The sequence below is a fragment of the Calliopsis andreniformis genome, chromosome 10 (genome assembly GCF_051401765.1).
Source record: "Calliopsis andreniformis isolate RMS-2024a chromosome 10, iyCalAndr_principal, whole genome shotgun sequence".
NCBI lineage: Eukaryota > Metazoa > Arthropoda > Insecta > Hymenoptera > Andrenidae > Calliopsis > Calliopsis andreniformis.
In genome coordinates, this window is record NC_135071.1 from 18,185,522 (window position 1) to 18,208,887 (window position 23,366).

A 23,366-nucleotide genomic window follows, 5' to 3' on the forward strand; every position below is an offset into this window, starting at 1 on the left:
TAAATTCGATATTCTTCGTTACTTTATGAAACATAAAGATATCGAAACTTAGTGCATTTTAGAATGCAACGCGGTACCTACATCGAAGCACCTTTTCATGTTTTCAATTAGCTCTTACCTTTCGAAGGGGAAAAACCTGTTCAGGTTTCATCGATAAGTTTCCGCGTCTTTCGATATTTATTCACTAGTTTCTATTTCGATTTCATGAATGCAGAGCTTGTAACGTTCTTTCTGCCATTTAAAAAACTTTCCTCTCTGTTTCTTCCTTCCTTTTCCCTTCGTTTTTTTTAATTGAGTTCGATCTCCTTTAGGCGTTTACATTGAAAAAAGCCATGCAGCTCTCCCGCGAACGTTCTGCTGGACTCAACATCAGCATGTTTACCGAGGCTCTTCTGACTTCCGTTCTTTATACGAAAGTGGTATCGCTGCAACCGCGAATAGCTTCTGCCTTAGAATAGAATATTCCGCGTTTTTTGCTTCAAATCTCCTGCGAGCGTATTTTTACGAGCATTATTACATCCTTGGCTCCCTTACTGGAGAACAAAATCGATGTAGATAGTTTCGGTGTTTCCTTTGGATGTAGAAATAAGAAAGAAAGAAAAAACAAAATTAGAAATTGAATGTGAAAAACGAAGAGGGATAAGAAAATTTAGATACATAGAACTTAATTTTGCAGTGAGTTTAATAAAAATTTATACACTTATTTAAGTGTATAATAATGCACACTGATTTAAAATACACAGCTTTAAACAAATTTATACTCTTTTCGGATTAGTTTGACTTTAATTTTAAGCTACTTATGATATTTTTTAAATAAAAATTCGATTTATGTAAAATTCGTCGACTTTTCGTGATAGTATTCAAGGTATAATCGATAAATTGTCTGAAACAATGCGCCATTCTGTTACAGAATGGTACCCACGATCCCTAATTGTAATAATACTCTAGAGACGTTATCTCTGACCGTAATTTCCGTGTCTGTTTCAGGTGAAGGGGGACAATACTTTCGAGTCAGGCCACGAAACAGCTCCGTCCTCGAGGGTGGCGAGGTAACGATACCCTGCGAGGTCGGGAACAGAGTTGGCATTGTGCAGTGGGTCAAAGATGGCTTCGCCTACGTCATACAACAGAGTAAGTACACAGACTCACGCTGTACCAAGCTTATTCTGCTTTCTATACCTCACTTGCCATAAACACGAGACTCTAAAACTAGTACACTGGAGCTCTCACAAAAGATGTTTAATTTCCTACAATCCAAGGCTCTGTTATTTAAATCAAATTCGCTATTGGATTGATTGTCGATATCAAAACGAGTTAAACCATAGAATACACTTTTTGCATTCCATGTTTCTGTTCCGAAGAGATCGACTGTGAATGCATCTGTACGCGCGCAACAGTGGCACAGTAGTTGTGTCAATTCATGGCTTTTTCAAAGCCACCCCTCCCGAAAACGAAGGCTTGTACGAAAAATTCCATTACACGCTATTGATATATTTTTAAACGAGAAATTTCCTGCTACAGGCTTCAACTAAATTTCAATTCGATAAATAAAAGAACTGGAGGAAAACTGCACGTTCAATATTCAAGCGTGTAATAGAAATTAGAAAAGAGAAATTATTGACTGGAGAAAACTTGAGGGGTGCATTACACACAGGATAGAATATAATCACACACTCACGATGTTCTATTTTTTCCAGTAATTGATCTTTCAGTCAGGCCAGCAATTTTACACAGACCCATTTCTTTGAACGTAAGACTTGTGTGAAAAATGTGGAAGTGTCAAAGCGATAAAAATATACAAACAAGAATAAATTGAGTTTTCTGTGGAATAAAAATATCTATACAGTAAAATGTTACACTTCTCCTGAAAAAAAATGGCAATAAATTCTAATTGACACTGATTCCTACAAGATACGTGACATTCATATGATACATGTATTTGCAAAGAAGAGACGCATTAAGGAAACATAAATACAGCATATCCAACTGCAGCGTTTCGTAAAAATCATATTTTAAATCTCGGACGTGACGTAATCTCTCAAGTAGAATACAGCAGGATTTCACGGTTAATATATCACTGTCGTGTTCATTGTATTCAGCTCTCCACGAGTCCCCTTGCGCGAAACAATTTCGCGAGTATCGTAGCACCGAATACGAAATAGTTGCGATAAATTTTGCATGGGTTATAAGCAATTATCAACTTTCCCGTTTCGGCGGAAGTGAGCCAAGGTAGAATGCAGACGCGAACGGGACCATCGAGAATGCCACTAGAATTCTCGTCTCTTTATTACAAAATCTTCGGAACTTCGTTTAATAACTTCATTTCGCCTCCCTGAAATCATTTTACTCAATTAATTTCCCGGGAGCTGAGTGCCTGCAAGGCCATCTTACTTTCTCTCGTGCTCGATATTTTTCCCGTCGAAATGTTCGTCATTGTTTCCCCCTCAATGGGAGGGGAGGAAAAAAAAAAAGGTCGCGATGATACAAAAGCACCTCTGCTCGCCAGTGTCGCGGTTTTCAGGCCTCCCAGTTGCATTATTTGATTCGCATTCGTGAAAGATCTCGGCATAGGAGAAGAATAATTAGACCCCGAGACTATTGAAAGCTTTATTAGCCGAGCTTTTCTCCTCTTCACGACCCAAATTTTTGAATGCTGCGTCACGTTTGTATCAGTGTGTTTGCTAAAAGATGCTTGAAATAGGGGTGGTTTCAGTAGACGAGGTGGAGTGTTCAAAGTAATTGTGAAAGTGTTTACTGAAGATCAGTAGACAATTTTTAATGTCTGTTACATCTATATACAATGTAATAAATTCACACTTATAGTTTATTGGTCAAAGATGTGGTGTAGAAAAAAATTGAGCAAAAATTGATCAACTTTGAGCGACTATAGCTCCGTGAAAAATCGTCGTAGGGTCATGATTTTTCTTTTAAATTGAAGCCTGATGTCTTTAGTTTAAGATACTGTGTCTCGATTTTATGTTTAATTCACTTTTGCCTACTGTAACCCCTTAAATCTGAAGACATATTTGTCATACTAAACAGTGCAAAGTTTGATGGGATGTCCAGACATTCTGGAATTTTTTTCGGGAATACGATTTACAGCAGCATATAGTTCGATCTTTCCCCTTTATTTTAAAAAAAAGATCAAGTCACTACGATTTTTTTTCGCAAAGTTACAGCAGTTCAAAGAAATCCTTACATTTTTGTCATATATTGGCACTACCCGATGTAGCATAGAAATGCAAGGGTTTCTTTGACCAGCTGTAACTTTGCGAAAAAAAATCGTAGCGACTTGATCTTTTTTTTAAATTAAAGGGGAAGAATCAAACTATATGCGACTGTAAATGAAATTCCCGAAAAAAATTTTTCCAGGTGCTTGCATTCCATCAAACTTTGCAGTTTCCAATGTAACAAACATGCCTTCAAATTTAAAGGGTTACAGTGGTAGGGATGCATTAAACTTAAAATCTAGACATAGTGTCTGAAAGTAAAGACCACAGGCTCTAATTTACAGGAAAAATCATGAAGCTTCGATAATTTTTCACAGAGCTATCGTCAGTCAAAGTTGTCCAATTTCGACTCAAAATTTTTCTATACCATAATTTTCATTAGCATAACTTTTCTCATAGCCCTGTAAATAATATTTTCTAAAACTACCCTTTTTGAGTAAAGATGTCTAGGAATACTGTTATACTCTATAACACTGACTACTACTGACTACTCTTATGTTATACTCTATAACTTGACTACTCAGTCAATGTAAATTTAGCGACTCGACGTTAATTAACAGCAACTGGTTTCAAGTTTATCAATTACCATCCACTCAGTGGCGAAGTAAAATTTTCAGGAGATGGTCGATTGACAGACATTAATGGCAAGTGAAATCATTCGCCCTATCGATTTTGCGTACATCACAGCTTTTATCAAAAAGCAAGTGGCAACGGTGCGCAATATTTCCTAGCAAACATGTGTCTGCACCCTTTATAAAAGCTTCGCTCGTTTAGTTTACGAGGGTGTGTATATATCCTTTGAGTTACGATACGACCTTAATGCATCGCGGTTATGATTTTTTTTTTCTACCTGCGTCGCTTTTACCCGCAAACGTTTGCACTCTGTGCGTTGGGGAATCATAATGTCGTAGTAAGCTATTAAATTAGATTATAAATGACGCTGTAGTTCTTTGTAAAGGTATTCCAAAAGTGTGTATAATGAACAACTGATCTTCTGAGAATTAAAAGAAGGTGTCATGTAGGAAAATTATATAATTATAGTGTAAAAATATAGGATACATCTGTATTTTACAAAATTATTATAAGAATGAGTATTTTTTAATTGAACGTCACTTTCTGGATAGCTTCTTTCTTTTAAATCAATAGCGAGAAAAATTAGTAAATAGGGAACATGAGGTTCAAGTAAATAGTAGCTGATTAGGAACGAGAGTGACTGTAATAACGAAACAGGAGAAAAATGTCTAAGCTCGGTATAATACGCTTTCTCAATTTTCCTCGTTAGAACAGTAACAACCCCCATTTTGCTGTAAAAGGAACATAGCTGAATGTAAGTCTGCGATTGTTCTTTTCTACTATTTTCCTCATCGATTGAGAACCTTTGACGATGGCGTCTTCGTTAAATCTGGGTTCGTGTTCGCGATAAAATAATGGTACAAGCATGAAATTTAGTGGTACGTTGATCTCTGAGAAATTTTCGAAAAATTAGTCAAAAATATAATTTCTGAAGCGAAGATGCGACAAATATACAAAATCGTTCCAGTGAGATAACACGAATAATGCTGAACAATATAGTTACAAAAATGGAAGCAATGAAATAATTAAAAATCAATGACTACGATATAATTATCATTTAATATATTTAATGAAATTTCATCTCTCGAAATATAACAATACGTTTGATTGCTTTATTATAATTAATGACAAGTTCTTGTAATAATATTGAACAGCTGAATCGCAAACGAGTATACAGGATATACTGGACAAACAATGCTTTCTTCTGTCCAACACATTTGGATCTCTGAGGCCTCATTACTATTTCTGTATCACACTCAACAAGAGAGGGAGGACAAGGTACACACAAAATAGAGATAACAGAAGAAATAAATTTAAAATTTGAGCAAAAACTCATCGATTGTCCAAGATGACCACTGGTCATCGGTCAGCTGCCCACTGGTCAGGGATGTCCAGGGATGTCCAGAGATGTCCAGAGATGTCCAGAGATGTCCAGAGATCATATAAAATATAAATTTTTCGCTAAGTATTGTTCGTTAGATCAGTCTCGAAATTCTAATCAACCGAAGGACTTCTCTGATTGGTTTCTCATCTTCCTTGAGGGAACATAAATACCCCTGCTCGAGCACGAGTGTCTCACTCGCTGTGGGTCCTCTAGCGGGTGCAGACCCTCCTTGGGATCCTGGAGGGACTACTGGGCCCTGGACCTCGGACCACCCTGGACCTTGGACCACCCTCGACTCCCTTGACCAGTGTTCAGCTGACCGATGACCAGTGGTCATCTTAGATTATCTGTAAATTTTTGCTCAAATTTTAAATTTATTTTTTTTGTTGCCCCTATTTTGCATGTACCTTACCCTTCTCTTCGCCTTTCCTTATTTTTTATGTACTTTGCTCTTCTCCTTTACTTTCCTCTATTTTTTTATGCACCCTGCTCCACCCTATCCCCTAATCATAATTTTTCCCTCTTTATTAGCGGGTGTGGTTTAACATTTAGTTATTATTTTGTAATCTCATATGGTTTACTTATTTCTATTGATATCTTTGGTTTACTAGTTTTAAGTTTAAATTTCAAGATTTTTTTAAAGGAAGATCGATGGATCTTTGTAGGACTCTGTAGGTCCCAATGGGATGTTTACCTACTATCTACCCTTAAAGTTTTTAATATGGTTGAATTTTGGGAATTTGGAAACGAAATGAATTTTTTTATTTTTGTGACATATTTTCAAACACTTCTTTCATTTCACTGCAGGTGGAGAAATTGTCGGGCACCCGAGACTGAGACTGATTGGGAATCAAAATGCGGGCATCTATAACTTGAAAATCACTGATGCTTCTCTGACCGACGATGGAGAGTACCAGTGCCAAGTTGGACCGTTTCAGAGGATCAAACCTATCCGTGCCAACGCTCATCTCGTCGTCATATGTGAGTACTCGACAATTTTTTTATCAAACTCTCTGTATATCCAAGTAGACTATTAACTTTCTTTTTCCTTTTTATTTACGGGGAAGAAATAATTGGTCGTGCGTTTTAAATTAAAAAATTTTAAAGCAGAAACTAAGAACTGAAGATATTAAAAATATTTTTACTTTATTTATTAAATTCTCTTATAAATATGTTTCATTTTAACAAATTCTGAAAGCAGTCGGCACAAAAAGATCAGAGAAAAGTATATTTCCAATTAAATTAGTTGCGAAGCTGTGTCTGACCATATATTGACTACTTCCACTTAATCTACTGTACTCGTTCCAGTGATAAAGATCAATCATATCTTCCCTTGTTTCATTATATCACTCTGAATTTTCGCTATGTCTAAAATATTTTCAATTAATACTTTAATTCTACTATAAAATACTGAAAATGAACTGTTTTTAAATCGTTAGAAGTAACATTATTGAATGTTCCTTTTATCGCTGACTTTTCTAAATAATTTTTCCACTGACGCCAAAAGAATCTTTTATTCGAAATCTCGGCCTTAACTAAAGAAAGAAAAATTTCGCACAACATAGCACACTCGATTTCTCTATATTAAGAACGCTTGGAATAGTCAGGGGTAAACTTTGGAAGTTCGATACAGTCGAGTGCACGCTAGTGCGTCCTATCGATGCGGTCAACTTCACGCGTTAACAAAGACGTTCAGCCGCGAAACTTATTTCAAAGTCGCTTCCAAAGGTGGTACACTGTGATTATCAAGATGCTGGGGAAAACCTTGAAATTCACCAAATTGAGACTGCAAACTAGTTCCGCGAGTTTGGAGAATATCCCGCCAAACATGTTTTAAAGTTTTTCAAATTTGCATCCCATCTACACAATATTCTTACCGAGTAATATTCTTCTGGTTCTTATATTGATATATACCCTAGTTTCTCACAAAACACCTTCCAGGCAGTGAAGCAAAAATTTACATAATATAAGCATAAAAAAGGGACTGAAAGTAGAACTACTAAAAAAGCGAAAACAATTGAAAAGCTCCAAATAAAATTAACTTAAAGAACTTATAATTCAAATTCTTTATTCAGACTTGTCTCGTTCTTAAAATATTCAGTATCAATAATTTAAGTTCCATGTTTGGATTCCACTTTTCTCCGCATTATTGACTAATATAAAAATAAAGAAACAGATCCCTCTGTTTCTATGAATGCAATTGTGATCGCCATAAAAATTATTACATATCTCACATCTAGGAATATCTCGCTTTCTAGTTAACGTCACAGAAGAATTTAATCTAAAGCATAGACGAGATCATTAATAACGTTAACAATGTTTTCCCTCTCTGCAACCAGATTGCGTGTATGTCGAGTCCCAGTACCGAAAACAGAATCGTGTCGCGATTCTCTATTGAAACGAGATGTCCGTGGGACGTCTATCGTTTGAGGGACAAGCCAGACGGTCCTTTAATATTTCACGCGAGAGGGAAAGAGTCGGGGTGCGGGTTTCTCGCGGAAGCGTCGCTTGCCTTCTGGTGAACTGGTGTCCGCAGAGCGCGGAAACGAGTTGACCACCGAGTGTTGTCGTTGCGCCGAGTACACGTGGCCCCAGGCGGGACGGAAGAAGACGAGGGCGAGAGCAGACGAGACACGTCTCTGTCGAGGCTCGACCACGGGAAACGATTCCCCAGGGGGGCCGAGGACGCTCCTTAGATCTCCTCTTTTTGCCGCGCCGCTGGAAATATGTACTCGCTGCTTGTCCTTGCCGCATTATTCCCGCGATCTCGTTTCTATGGGCTCGGGCTCCTTTTCATTCAGAAATGCCGAGACAACGGGGACGACGGTCGAGGAATTTTGACGAAGCCTTGGGGCGTGGAAGCAGTTTTAGCTTCGGGGAGAATCGATGGCGACTTTTCGAGTTTTCTTTTAATCGCTTTGTGGGGGCGATTTGCAGACTGAGGGGAGTGGAGGTGAGGGTGGTGAGTGGTGGTAAAGAAATATTTAAGGCGTTCTAAATGGTAAGGGTGAACTCTAGAAAATCGTGTTTAATTGCTCTATATATTGTGTTTCTTAATTTCCTCCTGAGCCAACATGGGCGCCCTGTATAATAACCCTCTTCCCTCGTTTTTTTATTTTACCTACATGTATTTACCTATATCTTATCTCTTACCTTCTATATTTTATGTACAGTCACTCCCTTCTCGCTTGTACCAGCAATTCTGAAGCACCCTGTACACCGAAATTTAGTTACTACTCTAACAGTATCAAAATTGCTCGAATTCTTCCCAAAGCGTCGTTCCCTGCTCTGGGACCAAGCCATATACGTGTACCCCCGAGCTGGGAAACTACTCCAGCATCCGTCATAAATGCACGTGTACCTTTGTAGACGTATTACTACGTGAACGTGCATGGGGAATGCGCTACTCGAACGTGAGCATTTGGAATCATGTGCAGGGAACGCACGACAGCCCTGTCGACGCTTCGTAAACCGACGACGGGGTTCACGTATCCTCTGACCCCACGGCGGTCGTACTCGTCGAAGGACCAGGGACAGGGTGGGGCAGAGAGGCAGGGAGCAGGAATACAGAAAACTGATACGAGCGTTCGATCGACGGAAAGTCGGCCAGGAAACTGTATCGCCTTTCCACGGATAAATATTTTATGAGACCCAATCCGGTTGCTCTTTCTGCTCCTGATATCCCCTCGGTTCCCTCTGCCCTTTTCTCCCCCCCTGCCCTGTATGTATGAGCGTGAAACAAAGGTTCGAAGCTTTCTCGAGTTTAAATTGGGAGGAAGGACGCGAGGAGCAGTCGTGAACAGTTTTGAGGGCTGTAATGGCGGGTTATTGGATTTTCTTCTTCGAGATAGAGAACGATAATCGTTGTGACTCTACATCTGTAGCTCTCTGGGACGGTTTATTGGCTCCTCGGTTATTTTCCTGGGGATTCTTGTTGATTTTAAAAAGTAGCAGGATCTTGGGTTCAGGAAACATTAGGTTTGGATAGGTAATCTCACAAATTTTTTACTTAATAAAAAGGGGACAATTATTGCATAGAACTACTCTTATAAAAGATTCCTAATGTCATCCTAGGTCTTCTAGTTCACCTTCGAAAGGCGAATGGTTTTCAGCGGAGCACAATTCTCATGAAAAATCAAATCTTCGCCATTTATCATTTCCTCGTTGCTCGCGGGAGATAATTCTTCGTACCACTATTAAGAGCGAGGTATCGCGATGAGCCGAGCGTGTATAGGTTTCCTCGAATCTCGCGGAAGATTGAATCGCCCACGAGCTATCAAGCAGCGTAATTGAAGCTGAAAACCAGCCAAAGCTGGTCAGGTCGATTCTTTTTCACTGCGGTTGTCCATTATCGTCCCCGCGGGATACAGGAAGAAATAAGAACGCGCGAGACGTGGTGAATCTTCCTCTGGTCGAGAAACTAAACCGAAGAGAGTAATAAATGCTGGGCCACGCCGCCCGCTGTTTCTTCACTGCTGCAAAATTGGACCTGAAGGAACATTGGCTACGTAATTACACGTTTCTGGATGAGGTGTGGGCGAGGGTGGAAAACAAGGGGGTGGAACTTTGGGTACGACGTTTGCGACGTTAAGACCTCTTTCGTCGTGAAACGAAGTGCGCGAACAGTAATAAAGTCTCGCTGTTTCGTCGTCATTATTACCTCGATGGGGAACAACATTTGTTGTGACGGGGAGAATCGAAAGTAAACTGCATCAGTTATTTATTTTATGGTGACTGCAAAGTGCAGTCGCGAGGGGGTGAAGTGGACTTAAATGCAGAGTCAATGGCTCTGTGATTTCGAGAAAAGGTAATCAGGTTTGTGGAAAGTAGAATAGAACAGATTTTGTGGATTTTTGAAGAGTGCTTGTTAGAGAAATTTGTGTTTAATGAAAAGTGTATTTAGAGTTCTCAATTTTGGCTACAATTTATGCCTTTGCCTGTTCTAAATTTCAAGTCTCTCAGTAACTACCAATTTTTCAACTTTCAAGAGAACTTTACATGGTATACACCAAGTTTTCAATTTTTCTTATTCCTTTTTTTTTTTTAATGGAAAAAAGGTCATATACTGAAAAAAATCACAATTTCTAGACTCCTCTTGTTGAAGAAATTCCACCTTCTTAGCTATACACCTTCTTACCAAGCCTTAACTCTCTCAGATTCGCCACCAAGCACTCAGCAAACGGAGAATCTTCAACGTGATCAGAGAGCAAGCTTCCCCAGCGAAAGGTTTCGGAAAAAGTACTGGCATTCGAGCTCGTGAAGCAGAGCTAAACGCTCTCATGGTGACAGCGTAATTGGGGGGGTGTCTAGGTCGTTAGAGAGGCAGCGTTCCATTTACGTGTCCTTTGGCCTGGCGCGTGGCCCAGTTCCCCGTTTCCCAGGAAGTAACAGGGGCTGAGCGAAAACGAAGACGCAGGCGGAGGGGAACAAAGACAGAAACCAATTACTTCCGCCTTTGCTCGCGACTCTTCTGGAATTCGAACGAAAACCGTGTGTACGAAGGCGCGCGGTAAAAAGGCGAGAGAATATTGCGACTTTATCTCGCGGACGCGTGTATATTTGAATAAAGAAGAGGCGGGGAAGCGAGAGCTGGGGTATTACGCGGCTCGCGGATGGAATCGATGCGCCGTGGAGCGATTTCGGGGGCTCTCGCGATGCGTATTTCCTTGTCGAGTCGGATGGAAGGTTCCCCCCAGCTGTCCAGCGGGAAAAAAGCCGTGGGATAACGCGAGCTCTCCTGAAAAACGAATCAATTCCACGTGTACGGATCTCCACTTCTGTTTGGGAGTAGTCCTCGTGTTCCCTAAAATTGGGTCAGTGTTCTGCGCTCCCAGATATTTCTCCTGAACCCTCTCATTCGGCTGTATCGACCATTTCCGATGGAGTTCTTTTTTATACTTGCGGAGAATGGGCTTGGTAATCCATGAGTTTCAAAATATTTCATATAGGGGCCTCTGTTTCTATTCGGGAATGGACTGTGGGGTCTCGAAATTGGACCAATATTCTAGATTCTGCAGCGTCTCTTCTAAAACCACCCACTAAAGTGGATCGACCACCTAGGGTCGGTTTTTTCATATCAGGTATCAGCGAGGCACTTTGAAATGTTTCATCTGTGAATACGCGTTTCTGATTTTTTATACTCTCAGAATTGGGTCAGTGTTGTATAGCTGAGGGATGAAAAATAAGTCGTAAGTGTAGGATAGGATTCATTCATTTTGAATTTTAGTGGATATTGAGTATTCCTGCATCAAAGTGCAGTTTCAGGTGAAGGAGAAGTAGGTGGAGATGAGAGAGGAACTTTCTATTCTTAAGTAGGTGTGTAGAGTCACTGGTCAGACACAGTGATACATGTATTTTAGTACACGTGTATCTCTAGTAAGAATCCAAAGTCTATCTCTGGTCCAAAATCCAAAATTCAAAGACGATTTCCTGGAAAACGAAGTCCCTTTTTTCTGAAGTAGAATCAGCACTGCGCAACATATTGTCTTGTAGTTTTACATGTATCTTCAAAGAAGGTAATTAATCCATAAATTTCGAGAAATTTAAATAATATCAGAGCTAAATACACGATTCATAACAGTAACGTTGTTTAAGATTTCAATCTTTCTTTATGGACAATTTTCCTCAGAAATTACTGTACCGCGTTACCCGCCAAATGACTTCCGTCTGCCTCCTCAACGATCCCATAAATTCAAAATTCTCGGGCGAGGAGGATATCTGAACAAAGTATAGGGAAAGTTTAGTTGGAACCTTCTGCTGTGGAAAATTCACCCAATTGCATTGAATTTTTTAAGGACACCTACGTGACGTCTTCTTTTAATGCCGCGAGCGAATGAAAACTTCGTGATGTTCATAAAAACTTTTCATGCGATGATCTACGAAGGTTTTAATCCTCGATAAATCCGTGTTTAATTAAATTTTATCGTCAGTTTCGTAGTCGTCTCGAGGCAGCGGGAAGATTGGAATATCTTTCGTTTTTCGAAATGTCACCGGGGCGATTTAGATATAAAAGAATATCGATCGATAGGACGATCGAAAATTCGCAGTTGCTTGGTGACAGCCATTCTGCTCTCCTCTTCGTCTGCGTTTGACAACTTTCCGCAAGAATGCTGTACTGTGCAAGAAGAAATTCTGCAATATGGTACCTCGGAGCACGGCATCTTGATCGTCGTTTTATCGTCGAGTTACATACCTCGATGCGCCGATATTGTGTGTTAGCTTGATTTAAATTTTGAAACGGTAACCACAAATATTGACGCTTGGCCAGCTAATTTAATTTACGAATATTTATCGTTTATATTTTTACGATCGGTGATTCTCGTAACCCTTTATTCTGTGGTCCATTTTTTAAACGTGAGATATTTCTTGTCAGAGTGATCGATGAAGGATATTGGAAAGAGGGATTACGGGATTTAATAAATAATAAATAAATATTTCAGTGACACTCCTGCAGATTCTAGAGAAATGAATTCCATTTGCATCATAAAGCACAGATTATAATTATTGTAAAAAGAATGTATTATTTTTTTTAATACAAGAACTGAATTTCTAGAATTCATATAAAATAAATATTTTAAAGTTGATAATGACGTAAATTAATATCACGAAACTTTAAGATCGAGTAATTGCAATGATTCACTTATGTTAAACAAACAGAAAATTCGTAACAGTGTTTGGGAAGCTGAGCGTATTTATTATTGATTTACCTAGGGGGTCCGCAGTAGTACAGAGCAGAGTTTAGTCAGACGGATGATCAATTTAACTTCGTTGTTCTGTGTTGCTCAATCGCGTGCTCGAATAATAACGAAATAAATCCGTGTAATCTATTCTAACATTTGATGTAACGAGGGAAATCCCCGTATACGATAGGTACATTATTATTAATCGTCGGTATTAATTAACATCGCTACTGCGTCTCTAACCCATCGGATCAACATTTTCGACTAAGCATATTTACGCTTGTATTTCGCTTCATAATTTTAACATACAAATAACATGACGGGTACATAATTATAGATTGGAGAAAAATAAACAGAATTAAATTACAGAGAATAATACCGTCTATATACAGGGTGTCCAAAAATATAATATTAGCATAAAATTTCAAAACTTTTCAAACATAAATCCACACAAATGTACATGGTCCAATACTTTTGGCCAGTGGTGTACATCAATTATTACAAAAAACCTGTACGTTTCTCAACACATGACATCGTTCGATTACTCATCATAAGCAGTACTGTACCCATCTCGCGGTTTTCCAATGATTCATTTTTTTTCCCACTTCCTATAGCAATTCAGAGCCGATTTTATTCGAGCAAAACCTCGTTCAACTAACAGCAGAGTCCCTCGACAGGCAGCCACCGCGACGAACGTCCGCCAGCTATCGGAACATAATTACGCGAAACTACAAGCGTAATATTACGTCCTAGCCGAGCGAGTAGCCCACGGTACTGTCCATGCAGCTCGTGTTTTATTACCAGGCGAACGATCCGCCTGGTTTCCGCGCGCACGCACGCACGGTGGCCGCTTTCACGCGCCGCTGACTCGGCTCGATTGCGTTACGGGAATATACGACGACGGTGTTGTCGGCCGCGTCGATGACGACTGACAGGAAGCGCGGCACCGCGCTGTTCGCGGCTCGTATTTCACGCGACGGGGAACGAAATTCCCGAGCGTTAAGTGGCGATAATTGAAAGCTGGCTGGGCGTGGAGGGACGCCAGATCCGATGCAGGGAAAGAAACCATCCCTGGTTGACTGACCGGACTGTGGAGGGTGAAAGCTGGGAGAGGAAAAAGGTGTGGAGGAGGACCTGCTCACGAAGACCAGGACCGCGACAAGTGCTCAGTTTTGGATACAGGGTGGTGTATGGCCACCAATAGCTCCTTTTTCCAGAGGGAAAATAAATTGAAAGCCTGGGACTGACTTCTTGCGAATGGGACCTTATATTTTTAGGGGTGAATGTTCTTGCTTGATGTTGGATCGTTCTAATGTGATTTGCATGGCGACTGTGAAATTTTTTCTCGGATATTGTTAGAACAGGTTTCAGGGGAACGCTGGGTAGGACTGTCGGCCGAATTCGAGGGGTTCAAAGGTCACTGCGTTTGAGAGACGGCGGGTGACGTTTTTCATGGTTTCGGGCTGAGAGATTTGGCAGGTGATAACGGGGCTGGAGTGGAGTGATCGTGACAGTCGCGCCCGGGGTGTCAGGGAGATCCGAATTTAGTAAATGATAGTAGGTATACATACCTATTGCCCAACTATGAAGAAAATTAATATTCAAAACTATTTAAAGATGCCAGAAACTGATGTATGAAAATGGGGGATATTTCATGCCAGGCAAGTGCAGAAAAATCAAATATGAGATGCATTAATGGACTCTGCACGTGCTTACTATTTGCCAATATTATTGCTTTCTTGGTTCATATTTGTTCATATCTATAGAGCACATGATTATGATCAGGATTTGGGCAAGTACTATCTGAGTCTGAACATGTTCGCGATTTAGCATGTTCAACACCTGGCCATGTTCATGATTTAGGCGCCATTTGCAAGCTGTCTATATTCTCGCCTCTTGAACATGTTCTCAAGCATCAGTCATGCTCTAAGACCTCGAACATGTTTTCCTACCTTGGACATGTTCTCATACCTTGAGTATGTTCTTCTACCTTGGACAGGTTTGCCTAGCTTGAACATGTTCTTGTACCTTGAGCACATTCTTCTCCCTCGTGTACGTTATCCTACGTTGATCATGTTCTAACCCATGGGATACGTTCACTCTTACAATTGATGCACTGTCAAGACATATTTGGTCTGGGGCATGTTCACTCCTAAAAAGGCTACTTACTGTCTCATATTTTCTAGCTGCTCCCATTTCTCACATGTTTATACCCTCCACCTGCGTATTTTTCCGACTATATCACTCCGTTCTCCACTTCTCCATCCCCTCGACGTGCACATATTTTTCGCTCACCTATACCCTCCACTCGCCCATATACCAGTCGCAAAGATCGACGCAGCGTTCGAGTGCTCGCGAGCTGCGATGGAGCTGATTGTTTACGTACCTTCAGCAGGTATGCGCAAGAAACGCAACGGATTAATTCGCGCCGTGTAGCTGGAAATACCGTCAACTCTAATGCTAGCTCGATACCAGATCGTGTCTGGCATAACTCCTTCGTGTAGGTACATTCTGCTCCACATACTTCACGGTGGGGATGAAATATTCGCGCGTGCCATCGTTAACCCCTTGGAATATTGAGTATAACTAGGACCCCATTAGAGGAATTCGAGCTTCATGAAATCTTCTGTGGAACTTAATTTGACCCACGGTTTGGACCACGGCGACTGTGAAAACGAACGAGACGTGCTTAGATTAAATTCTGATATGTGGAGGCATTAATATTAGAGATTTAATATATAATACAGAGATTCAATCTACATCCCCTGTAGAATTCCAAAAGTAAAAGCTTCTCCAAAAATCAGAAGTAGTAAATCCCCAACAGCAAGTACACAAATCTCTTTACAGAATCCAAATGCTTCTTCCATATTTGCCCTTGGAACCATTCATCTGAAGCTCTGCATCGCAATTCCCCGCTTTGTCATTCCCTTATCCATTCTACTCGAAAACTCCGAAGTTCCAATCGAACAAGTAGCCCAGACTCTCCGCCCCCAGGTTCGCTGTAAACAATATCGCAAGGAACTGCTGCCAACTCCTAATCAAATTTCCCCGCGCGCAGCGTGCATATATATACAATAATAATAACAATCACGCAGCGTATTGAAAATTAATTACGCGAAGTGCCGCGTGTCTAGCATCCGAAGCAGCCTCGGGTGAAGCGTAAACGACGAACGGTGCCAAACTCTGCCGAAAATTGATCCGAACTATCGGCCGAAGTTTCCTGTGTTCCTTGTCTACGCAAGTGAGCGTCCCTCGTGCGAGTAATATTTATCAGCGGCACAAAACCAAGTGTATTGGAGCGAGAAGACGCACAGTGTTCCAAACTAGCTCTATGGTTTTCTAAAGAAATACCTCTGTTGTTAATAATTTATAGGCAGGTACTGAGCAGAGTTAAGGTTGCACTCGAGACACATTTTGATGTAACAGTAATTTATATAGTTGTAATATAAGTATAGTTGTAATTAGTTGTAATTAATTTGGCCAACAATACGCTACATTCTTTGCTGCAACCTTACCAGCTCTGTACATTAAGTCCTCTTAAAATGAAATATAGGTTGCTTCAGAAATGGTTTGCTAAACTTTGGTATCTCATTCTACTGTTCTTGAAGATGAAAAAAGGGTCCAGAAACTCTTCCTTCTCGAAATATCCTCTTCTTAAGCTACTCATTCCTGAAACACCCTGTACAATTCTTGGCGACCAGAAAGACACTTTATAGCCCTATAAGATGTGTCGTGTGTATGGACAAAGGCTGAGGAAAAATCTGTGAGAGACAATGAGCCAGGTGGCGCGGGGGTGTTCGACAAGTTTTCCACATGTTTAGTCACTTTATCACGTGCTTCCGCCTGACCCGAATTCGCTATCAATTAACCCCGAATATTTTATCAACGGCTCACAGACACGACCCGGAAACCGCTGCTGCTATCTCGAGCCCGCGCTTTCAAAGATGATCCCTCGACCCGAGCACGAATTCCTACAGCCCCTCCCCGTCCCCATCGTTCGTTAATAAATCCGTTTGAAGGGGGCTACAAACCCCGTTCTTCCTGCGAATTCTGTTTTCTTTAGGCGGGCCTGTGATTTCTCTTTAAATAAGCGTCGCGCTTAAAAATAGGAGTGCAGGTGAAACGGAAGGAGCGAGAGACTGGTTGGATGAAATGAAAAATTGCGCGTACAATGGGCAACGGCGGAGTAGCGAGAGCAATGAGGGTGAAAGGGGAGGAGGAGGGGGGGAGATAGAGAAGTTGGAGAAATAAATAGTACTGCGGGGATGGAAATGAATCGAGCGATAGTCTGGCTCGTGGAGGGGCGCGGTAGCGAAAATGGAGTGGAAAGTTTCAACGTGGTATGAAAATTAAAGGGGTATGCAAAAAATGGAGATCCATGAAGCGATATTGAAGGGGGGGCCTCGTGATTACAGGTCGTGTACACAGTGGCAGGGTAGAAAAATTGAGAGGCAAATACCTCGCCGTGGGGATCGAAATAAATTGAGCGTTAGTGAATTAATAGATGCAGAGGGCGGTAGTGATAGATGAAATGGAACGAAACCTATCAGCGTGCTATGAAAATAAGTGCAATCAGGAAATAGTAGCGAGGGAAAATGGTGATGGAAGCCGAGCAATCAGGGAGGGAGAAGTAGGAAAATAAATACTATTGGGACGGTAAAAGTGAATTTAATTGCAGTGAAGTCATAGATTGGGATAGCATAGCTAACATGAAACTTGGGTATTTTAATCTACTGTGAAAATGAGAAAAGGTAGGCAAACAAATTCTACTAGAAAAATACTAATAAACAATTAGTAGTGATAAAGATAATAGAATCGCTACAAGGTACAAAATATGTACTATATAACATTAGAAATTTTTTTAATGGTGTTCCAGTAATACACAGAATAACAGAAAATTAAAATAATTACTTGTTAACGCTAAAGTGTTACACTAAGCAGCCACACATCCCCAAATGCAAATAGTAGCAATTGCACTGTAATTCGCTTTTCACCTAGAGCAAACCGTAAAAGCAAGAAATGAACCGCTTGATAAGGACCAGGGAACCGCTCTTTAATCCACTTATTAATAATTCTCGCGGTAAGATCTGGCTCGGTATTTAACAGCACACAAAGCTGCTTCGTAACAAGCAGCCCTGTTCACATCGGTCTACCATTTATAGCGAAGATCCACTCGTTGGAGTTCGAGTCTGAATGCACTCAATTATAACGCGCGCACAATTTACTTGTGAAAACTAATTACTTAACATGTTGTCACTTTCCACCTTGCATTAGATCCCAACTAGGCAGCATTGTGTGTAGCAAATAACGTAAAACTGAGGGCGTTTATTCTCTATCTAAACCTGAAAGCACGAAACCAGACATATTCAAATTTTCTAGATTTTTAAATATTCAAATATTGGAATATTTAAATTTTCAAATAGTCCAACAGTCAACTAGCACGTAAATACTCGAGATTTCGAATTTTCCTAATTTTTAAATTTCAAAACGTCCTCCATAGAAATCTTCCATTACAACGCAGTTACGACGCCAGTAGAACAAGCTATAATTAACTCAACACGTTCCTCTATACAACTCCATTCTCCAAATAAAAAATAGGAAGCTCCATGCCCTGTAACACCACTAAATTCATCCACAAAAATCCATTCACCGTTCCAAGCAAAGGGAGCACCCCCTGAACCAACTATTCGATCACATTTCCAACAAAACTCTCTGCCATGCCCATCGCCATTCTGCGAAACCGAAATCCGCGACAAAGGAAGGACTCCTCCGTTTGTTTCGCAGCACGTTTTTCAGTTTTGACGAATCCACCGATGCCGAGCAGACGACGCAACGCGCAATAATTCACAAGCGGTCGGGCGAGAGGTCAGCAACGTTTCCACAGGGTGGGGTCGAATTGTCAGCGTGGCTGGTCAAGAACAATCGACGAGGAATCGTGAATTAATGAAGTGTAGGTCGCCGACGAGCCGTAACAGCGGCTCGATTTTTCAGCGGTCTTCGGCCAGGACATGTATACTGCCGCGCGAGCCTACGTGACGAGCATTTTTAAAGGGACGTCCAGCGCTTTGTCGAGGCCACGGGATGACCCCTAGGAGCACGGATGACAAACCGACACGGAGGTATCCGGGCCTTAGCAAGCGTTTATTTATGATCCGCCGCCGCTGCGGACAGCCAGCCGCCGAATCGGATTTACTCTTTCAAATGGCGTTCGATCGGCTCGCCGTGCCTCGAATCGGCAATCACCGACGAGAGATTATTGCGCCCCTTTTCGCCACCCCCGCGAGCGAATCCCTTCTTTCGACCTACGCGGATCGATGTGTCACGCGCGGACACTCGGCCGATCCGGAGGGTTAGATGGATTCCTGGGAGGCAATTGATTTACTGAATTTTCGAGGAAATGCTTTCACTTTGGTGGCTGGATCGAATTTTTGGTGGGTGTGTGTGTGTTAGTGTAGCATGGAACGTTCTGGCTCTTAAATTCTCAACTTTGAGATTTTTCTGTGTTGTATTTGGAGATTAGGTGGATGTGGTTGGACATCCTTTGGATATTTTTATCTCTGGGACATGTTCCTTAGCATGTTCAGTGTCTGGACATGTTCGCCTCTTAGGCATGTTCACTTCCTTGACGTGTTCGTCTGTTGGACATGTTCACTTCCTTGACATATTCAGCAGTGGACCACACCCCCTTCATTAACATGTTCATCACCTGAGCATGTACAATCCTTCTCTCTGACATGTTTCTGATATAGCCATGTTCAACCCTCGGCCATGTTCACCTCTCTAACATTCAAGCGACAAATTAAGTCCTATTAATTCCCATTTTCCCCTAATTTTTCAGCAAAAATCACCTGCTCAATTCCACCGCGTTTCACAAACCGCTCTACAGCCTGGCACGATAATACCTTTAGAGTCATAAATAACTTAATCACAGGCATACCTTTCGCACGTTCTGCGCGCAGAACAAACATTCGCGATTTATATTCACCGATTTATTATAGACACACTGTGCGACAGTCCTGTTCGAAACAGTCCGCCTCTATATTTCATCGTATTAAGACACCCGCGTGATCTGGCAATCTGCAGCGCGAAAAAGGCAGCCGAGAAATACGTGCTGAAGTAGAAATGCGTTCATAAATCGGACGCCTCGTGTAATTGCTCCACGATGTCTCGTATTTTATTGATCGACATCACTGGCGATGCCACCGTCGTGTCGCTGGGAGAAGTTAGCGTATCCTGGGGTTCTTCATGACGAGATAATTGAAGGGTGGTTCCACTGGATGATCGAGGATATGATTCTTTAGTTACTGAGCTAAATAGTTTTGTTTTTTCAGTATAAAAAATGGACTTCAGTAACGAATTTTGAAATTCCACTGTGCCATGTTTGGAGCATTTATAAAGGTTCAAATGAAAATTTAATTTTCGCGCTAAATAGTTTCAATGGAATGAATATGAAGGTACAAGAAAATATTTAAAGCAAAATTACTTCCTTCTCTGTAGAAAATAATGAATGCACTCGTAAAGTAACATTTAATTTCTCGAATATCTCATCCTGAAAATGTTCAAATTTCGTTAGAAAATTTACATTACCTTCTACATTAAAGAATATAAAATCTTTCTTCATAGAGTATAAAAGAACCTGCAACACAGTTACATAATTTCCAGTTATTCATTACTGAAGTCAAGCTTTTCGGTACAATAACACCAGAAACATAATTCGCAGGAACAGACCTGCAATTAAAAAGTAAAAACACGGTCGCAGCACGTCAACGTGTAACAATAACTATTAATTTGACCGCAATCATCATAATCATGCAATGGAGCAATAAACGACAAGCACGACTTCCTCACAACGCAGATAATGCATTCAATTGTCGGCGCCGAGCATTTATTCCCCCCGATTGTGCGGGGGCGTTCGTTAACCATGATTTTCACTACCCAAATAACCGTGTCGATCATTATCGCGTTTGGAACAGTTATTCCGCGCCGATGTCGCGATGTTCCTATTTATCGTTTGTAAAGACAGATGGAACATAAATATTCAACGATGGCACGCAATTACCGCCAGATAGAGGTATCGATAAGGCAGACGCGCTCAGTACACCTGGAAAACTCCAGCTGTTGATCCGTTTATAGCTCTGTTTGCACTCTGCATTTATAAAAATAATTTCGATGCCGATCCTTTTCGAGTCCCCTGCAACTACTCTGCCTGGAGGGTCCTCGCGAGCTTGCGATGTGAATTGATATTAATCGACCAGGTTGCTAAACGTAGAAGCCTCTCTGCCTTAAACCTCTCTGCTTAAAGAGTAGAAACTCTTGCAATTCTTTCGGCAGAATGTTATTCAATATCTCGATATTTCTTTGACGACTGTAAAAAAAAGATCGCAATGTTAAAAACTGTATTATGCTCTTTGTAATTTTATTCTTCGCCTAGTTTGAACTGCGAGTTGCAGAGCACTCATTGATCCCTTGAAAGTTTCACTTCTCTGTCGAGGAGGTTTCTCCAACCACAGTGGAAGCAACTTGAAACATTTTTTTCAGATAGATTGATTTACTGTCAGAGCTTCTGCGTATAACTCCAGGCCTGACGACTCGGAAAGTATCGAGAACGTTTTTTAAATCTAGTCAGGCTCTGCTTATTCATTCCTCGAAACCACCCCAGCGTAATTCATCCTCAAGTGTTGGAAAACACTTTACTAAAGTTGCTTTAATTTCAGGCAGACAAACAGACAGATCTATTCACCCTAAAACTGTTCTAATATCGATATCACTTGTTTACTAAATCATTGTTTCCAATCTCCTAAATACTTTCATATTTTCCTAGTGAATCTATAATGTGTATGGAAATTTTCAAGCATAATTTTCTCCCTACACCTAAAAAACAATTACCGCCACTCTGCCCAAATGAAACCATCCCCAACCACCGAAATAACGTCATCAGCCACGCAAAGGTGACGCAGCAGTGAAAGTGTTAAGGGTAACATTATCAACGAAGATGGCGAGTGGAGGCGTCTAGCCCTGTGCACGACCACGAGGGAATCGTTGACGTAATTTCCTGTCGAACAGTATTACTCGAAGCCATCGCGTTGGATTTTCACAGGGAGAAAGGGTTTCTGGCCCGTAGCCGTCTCTCATAAAAAATTCTCACCTCTGATATATTGTCACGGCGTTCCGACACATTCGTGTCACGGTACAATTTTCCCAGCTGCTTTCTTGAATTTCCAGCGCCTCGGCGGAGGCACGAGCTCATCTTAAATCTTCGATGCAGAAATTTTACCCCCTGATATCTCCAGGCTGCCTCGCGAGTGAGGGTGGGGGACTAGGGGCGGGGGTACGTTCCGCTTTATCCCCCTAACGATTGCTTCGCGGGGTCGGGTCGTTAGAGATGGAGCCACTGCAAATGACGCCGACTGCAATTGGAATCGTCTTTCAGCGATAGGGGAGCTCTTCTGAACACGTATCTCCGAGAATTTTATTTTTCACCCTCGGTGAATTAAAGGTAAAGTCATAGACGAGACGAATCTTCAGTGTTCGTTGTAGGATCCTGCTTCATCTGCACTTGATACATGAGATGAATGTATTTTGTACATGATTCTTACTCTTAACATCTTCTACTGTACGTAGGATCAAAGTGACCCTACACTCGTCGTAGAGGGTTAATAGCAAAAGTTCCCATTTTTGTGGTCACTAAACGCAAAAAAGAATTCACGAACTTCTGAGCTATGAATTCGAGAAAAAATTAGAGCTTGAAAAGTTTCCCAACTTCTCAAACGACTCGTTAAACAGAAAACCACCCCCATCAGCGATCCTCATTTCGACTCCCTCATCAACCAAAAGCTTCCATGAAAGTCCCCCACACCATTACTAAAGCTCGCCAGAACAAGACAATCCCAGGCAGGAAAAATCGCGCCGAAACTCATCTCAACTGCCATCTTCTTAAAACCGAACGCCCCGCAGGAACTTATCATCGAAGCTTATTGTCCACCTGTGCTCCCAACACAGCCACGCTTCTCCACATAGACAGCAACAAAACCCAGAGTCTCCCTCGCTGTTTCAGGGGGGTTGAAATAATCGCCTCGGTGGCGTGGCATCGCGCGGTGGCCAATTATGATTGAAATTTATCGGAACTCCATTCCCATCGCTCGCGAATTCTGCGCAGGGGTCGTCCCTCTGACAAACTTTTCCCGATCTTGCTGATTTCCTGGCTCGACCCTCCTCAACTTTCGCCTCTTGATTCCCTGGTTTCCACGCGGATACGGCTTTATTAGAGGGAAACAAATATCGGGAACGTGACGGCGAGGTTGTCGCTGCGCTCGCGCAGCGTACCTTATTATGCGCCCGCTAAATGGCGTACGCCTCGCGCGTATATCCTACGCTATCCAGGTCAACGGCCGCGGCGAGGCAGGGGCAGGGAACAGGACAGCGCTAATACACTTAATAAACTCCCGTGCCGCGAGAATGATACGTTGCGTCGTTGGATATACGCTCGCCGCTGGATTATTC

The 23,366-nt window shown here is 41.4% G+C and overlaps 1 protein-coding gene across 1 annotated transcript in view; it reads left to right on the plus strand.

The window, feature by feature from the left end:
- Positions 1-23,366, plus strand: part of Sns (sticks and stones) — a 330,519-nt gene that overhangs the window by 262,260 nt on the left and 44,893 nt on the right. Inside the window, exons 2-3 of the mRNA XM_076386724.1 lie at positions 988-1,131; positions 5,995-6,168. Of these exons, the coding sequence (XP_076242839.1) occupies positions 988-1,131; positions 5,995-6,168 (318 nt within the window). The remainder of the gene's footprint in view (positions 1-987; positions 1,132-5,994; positions 6,169-23,366) is intronic.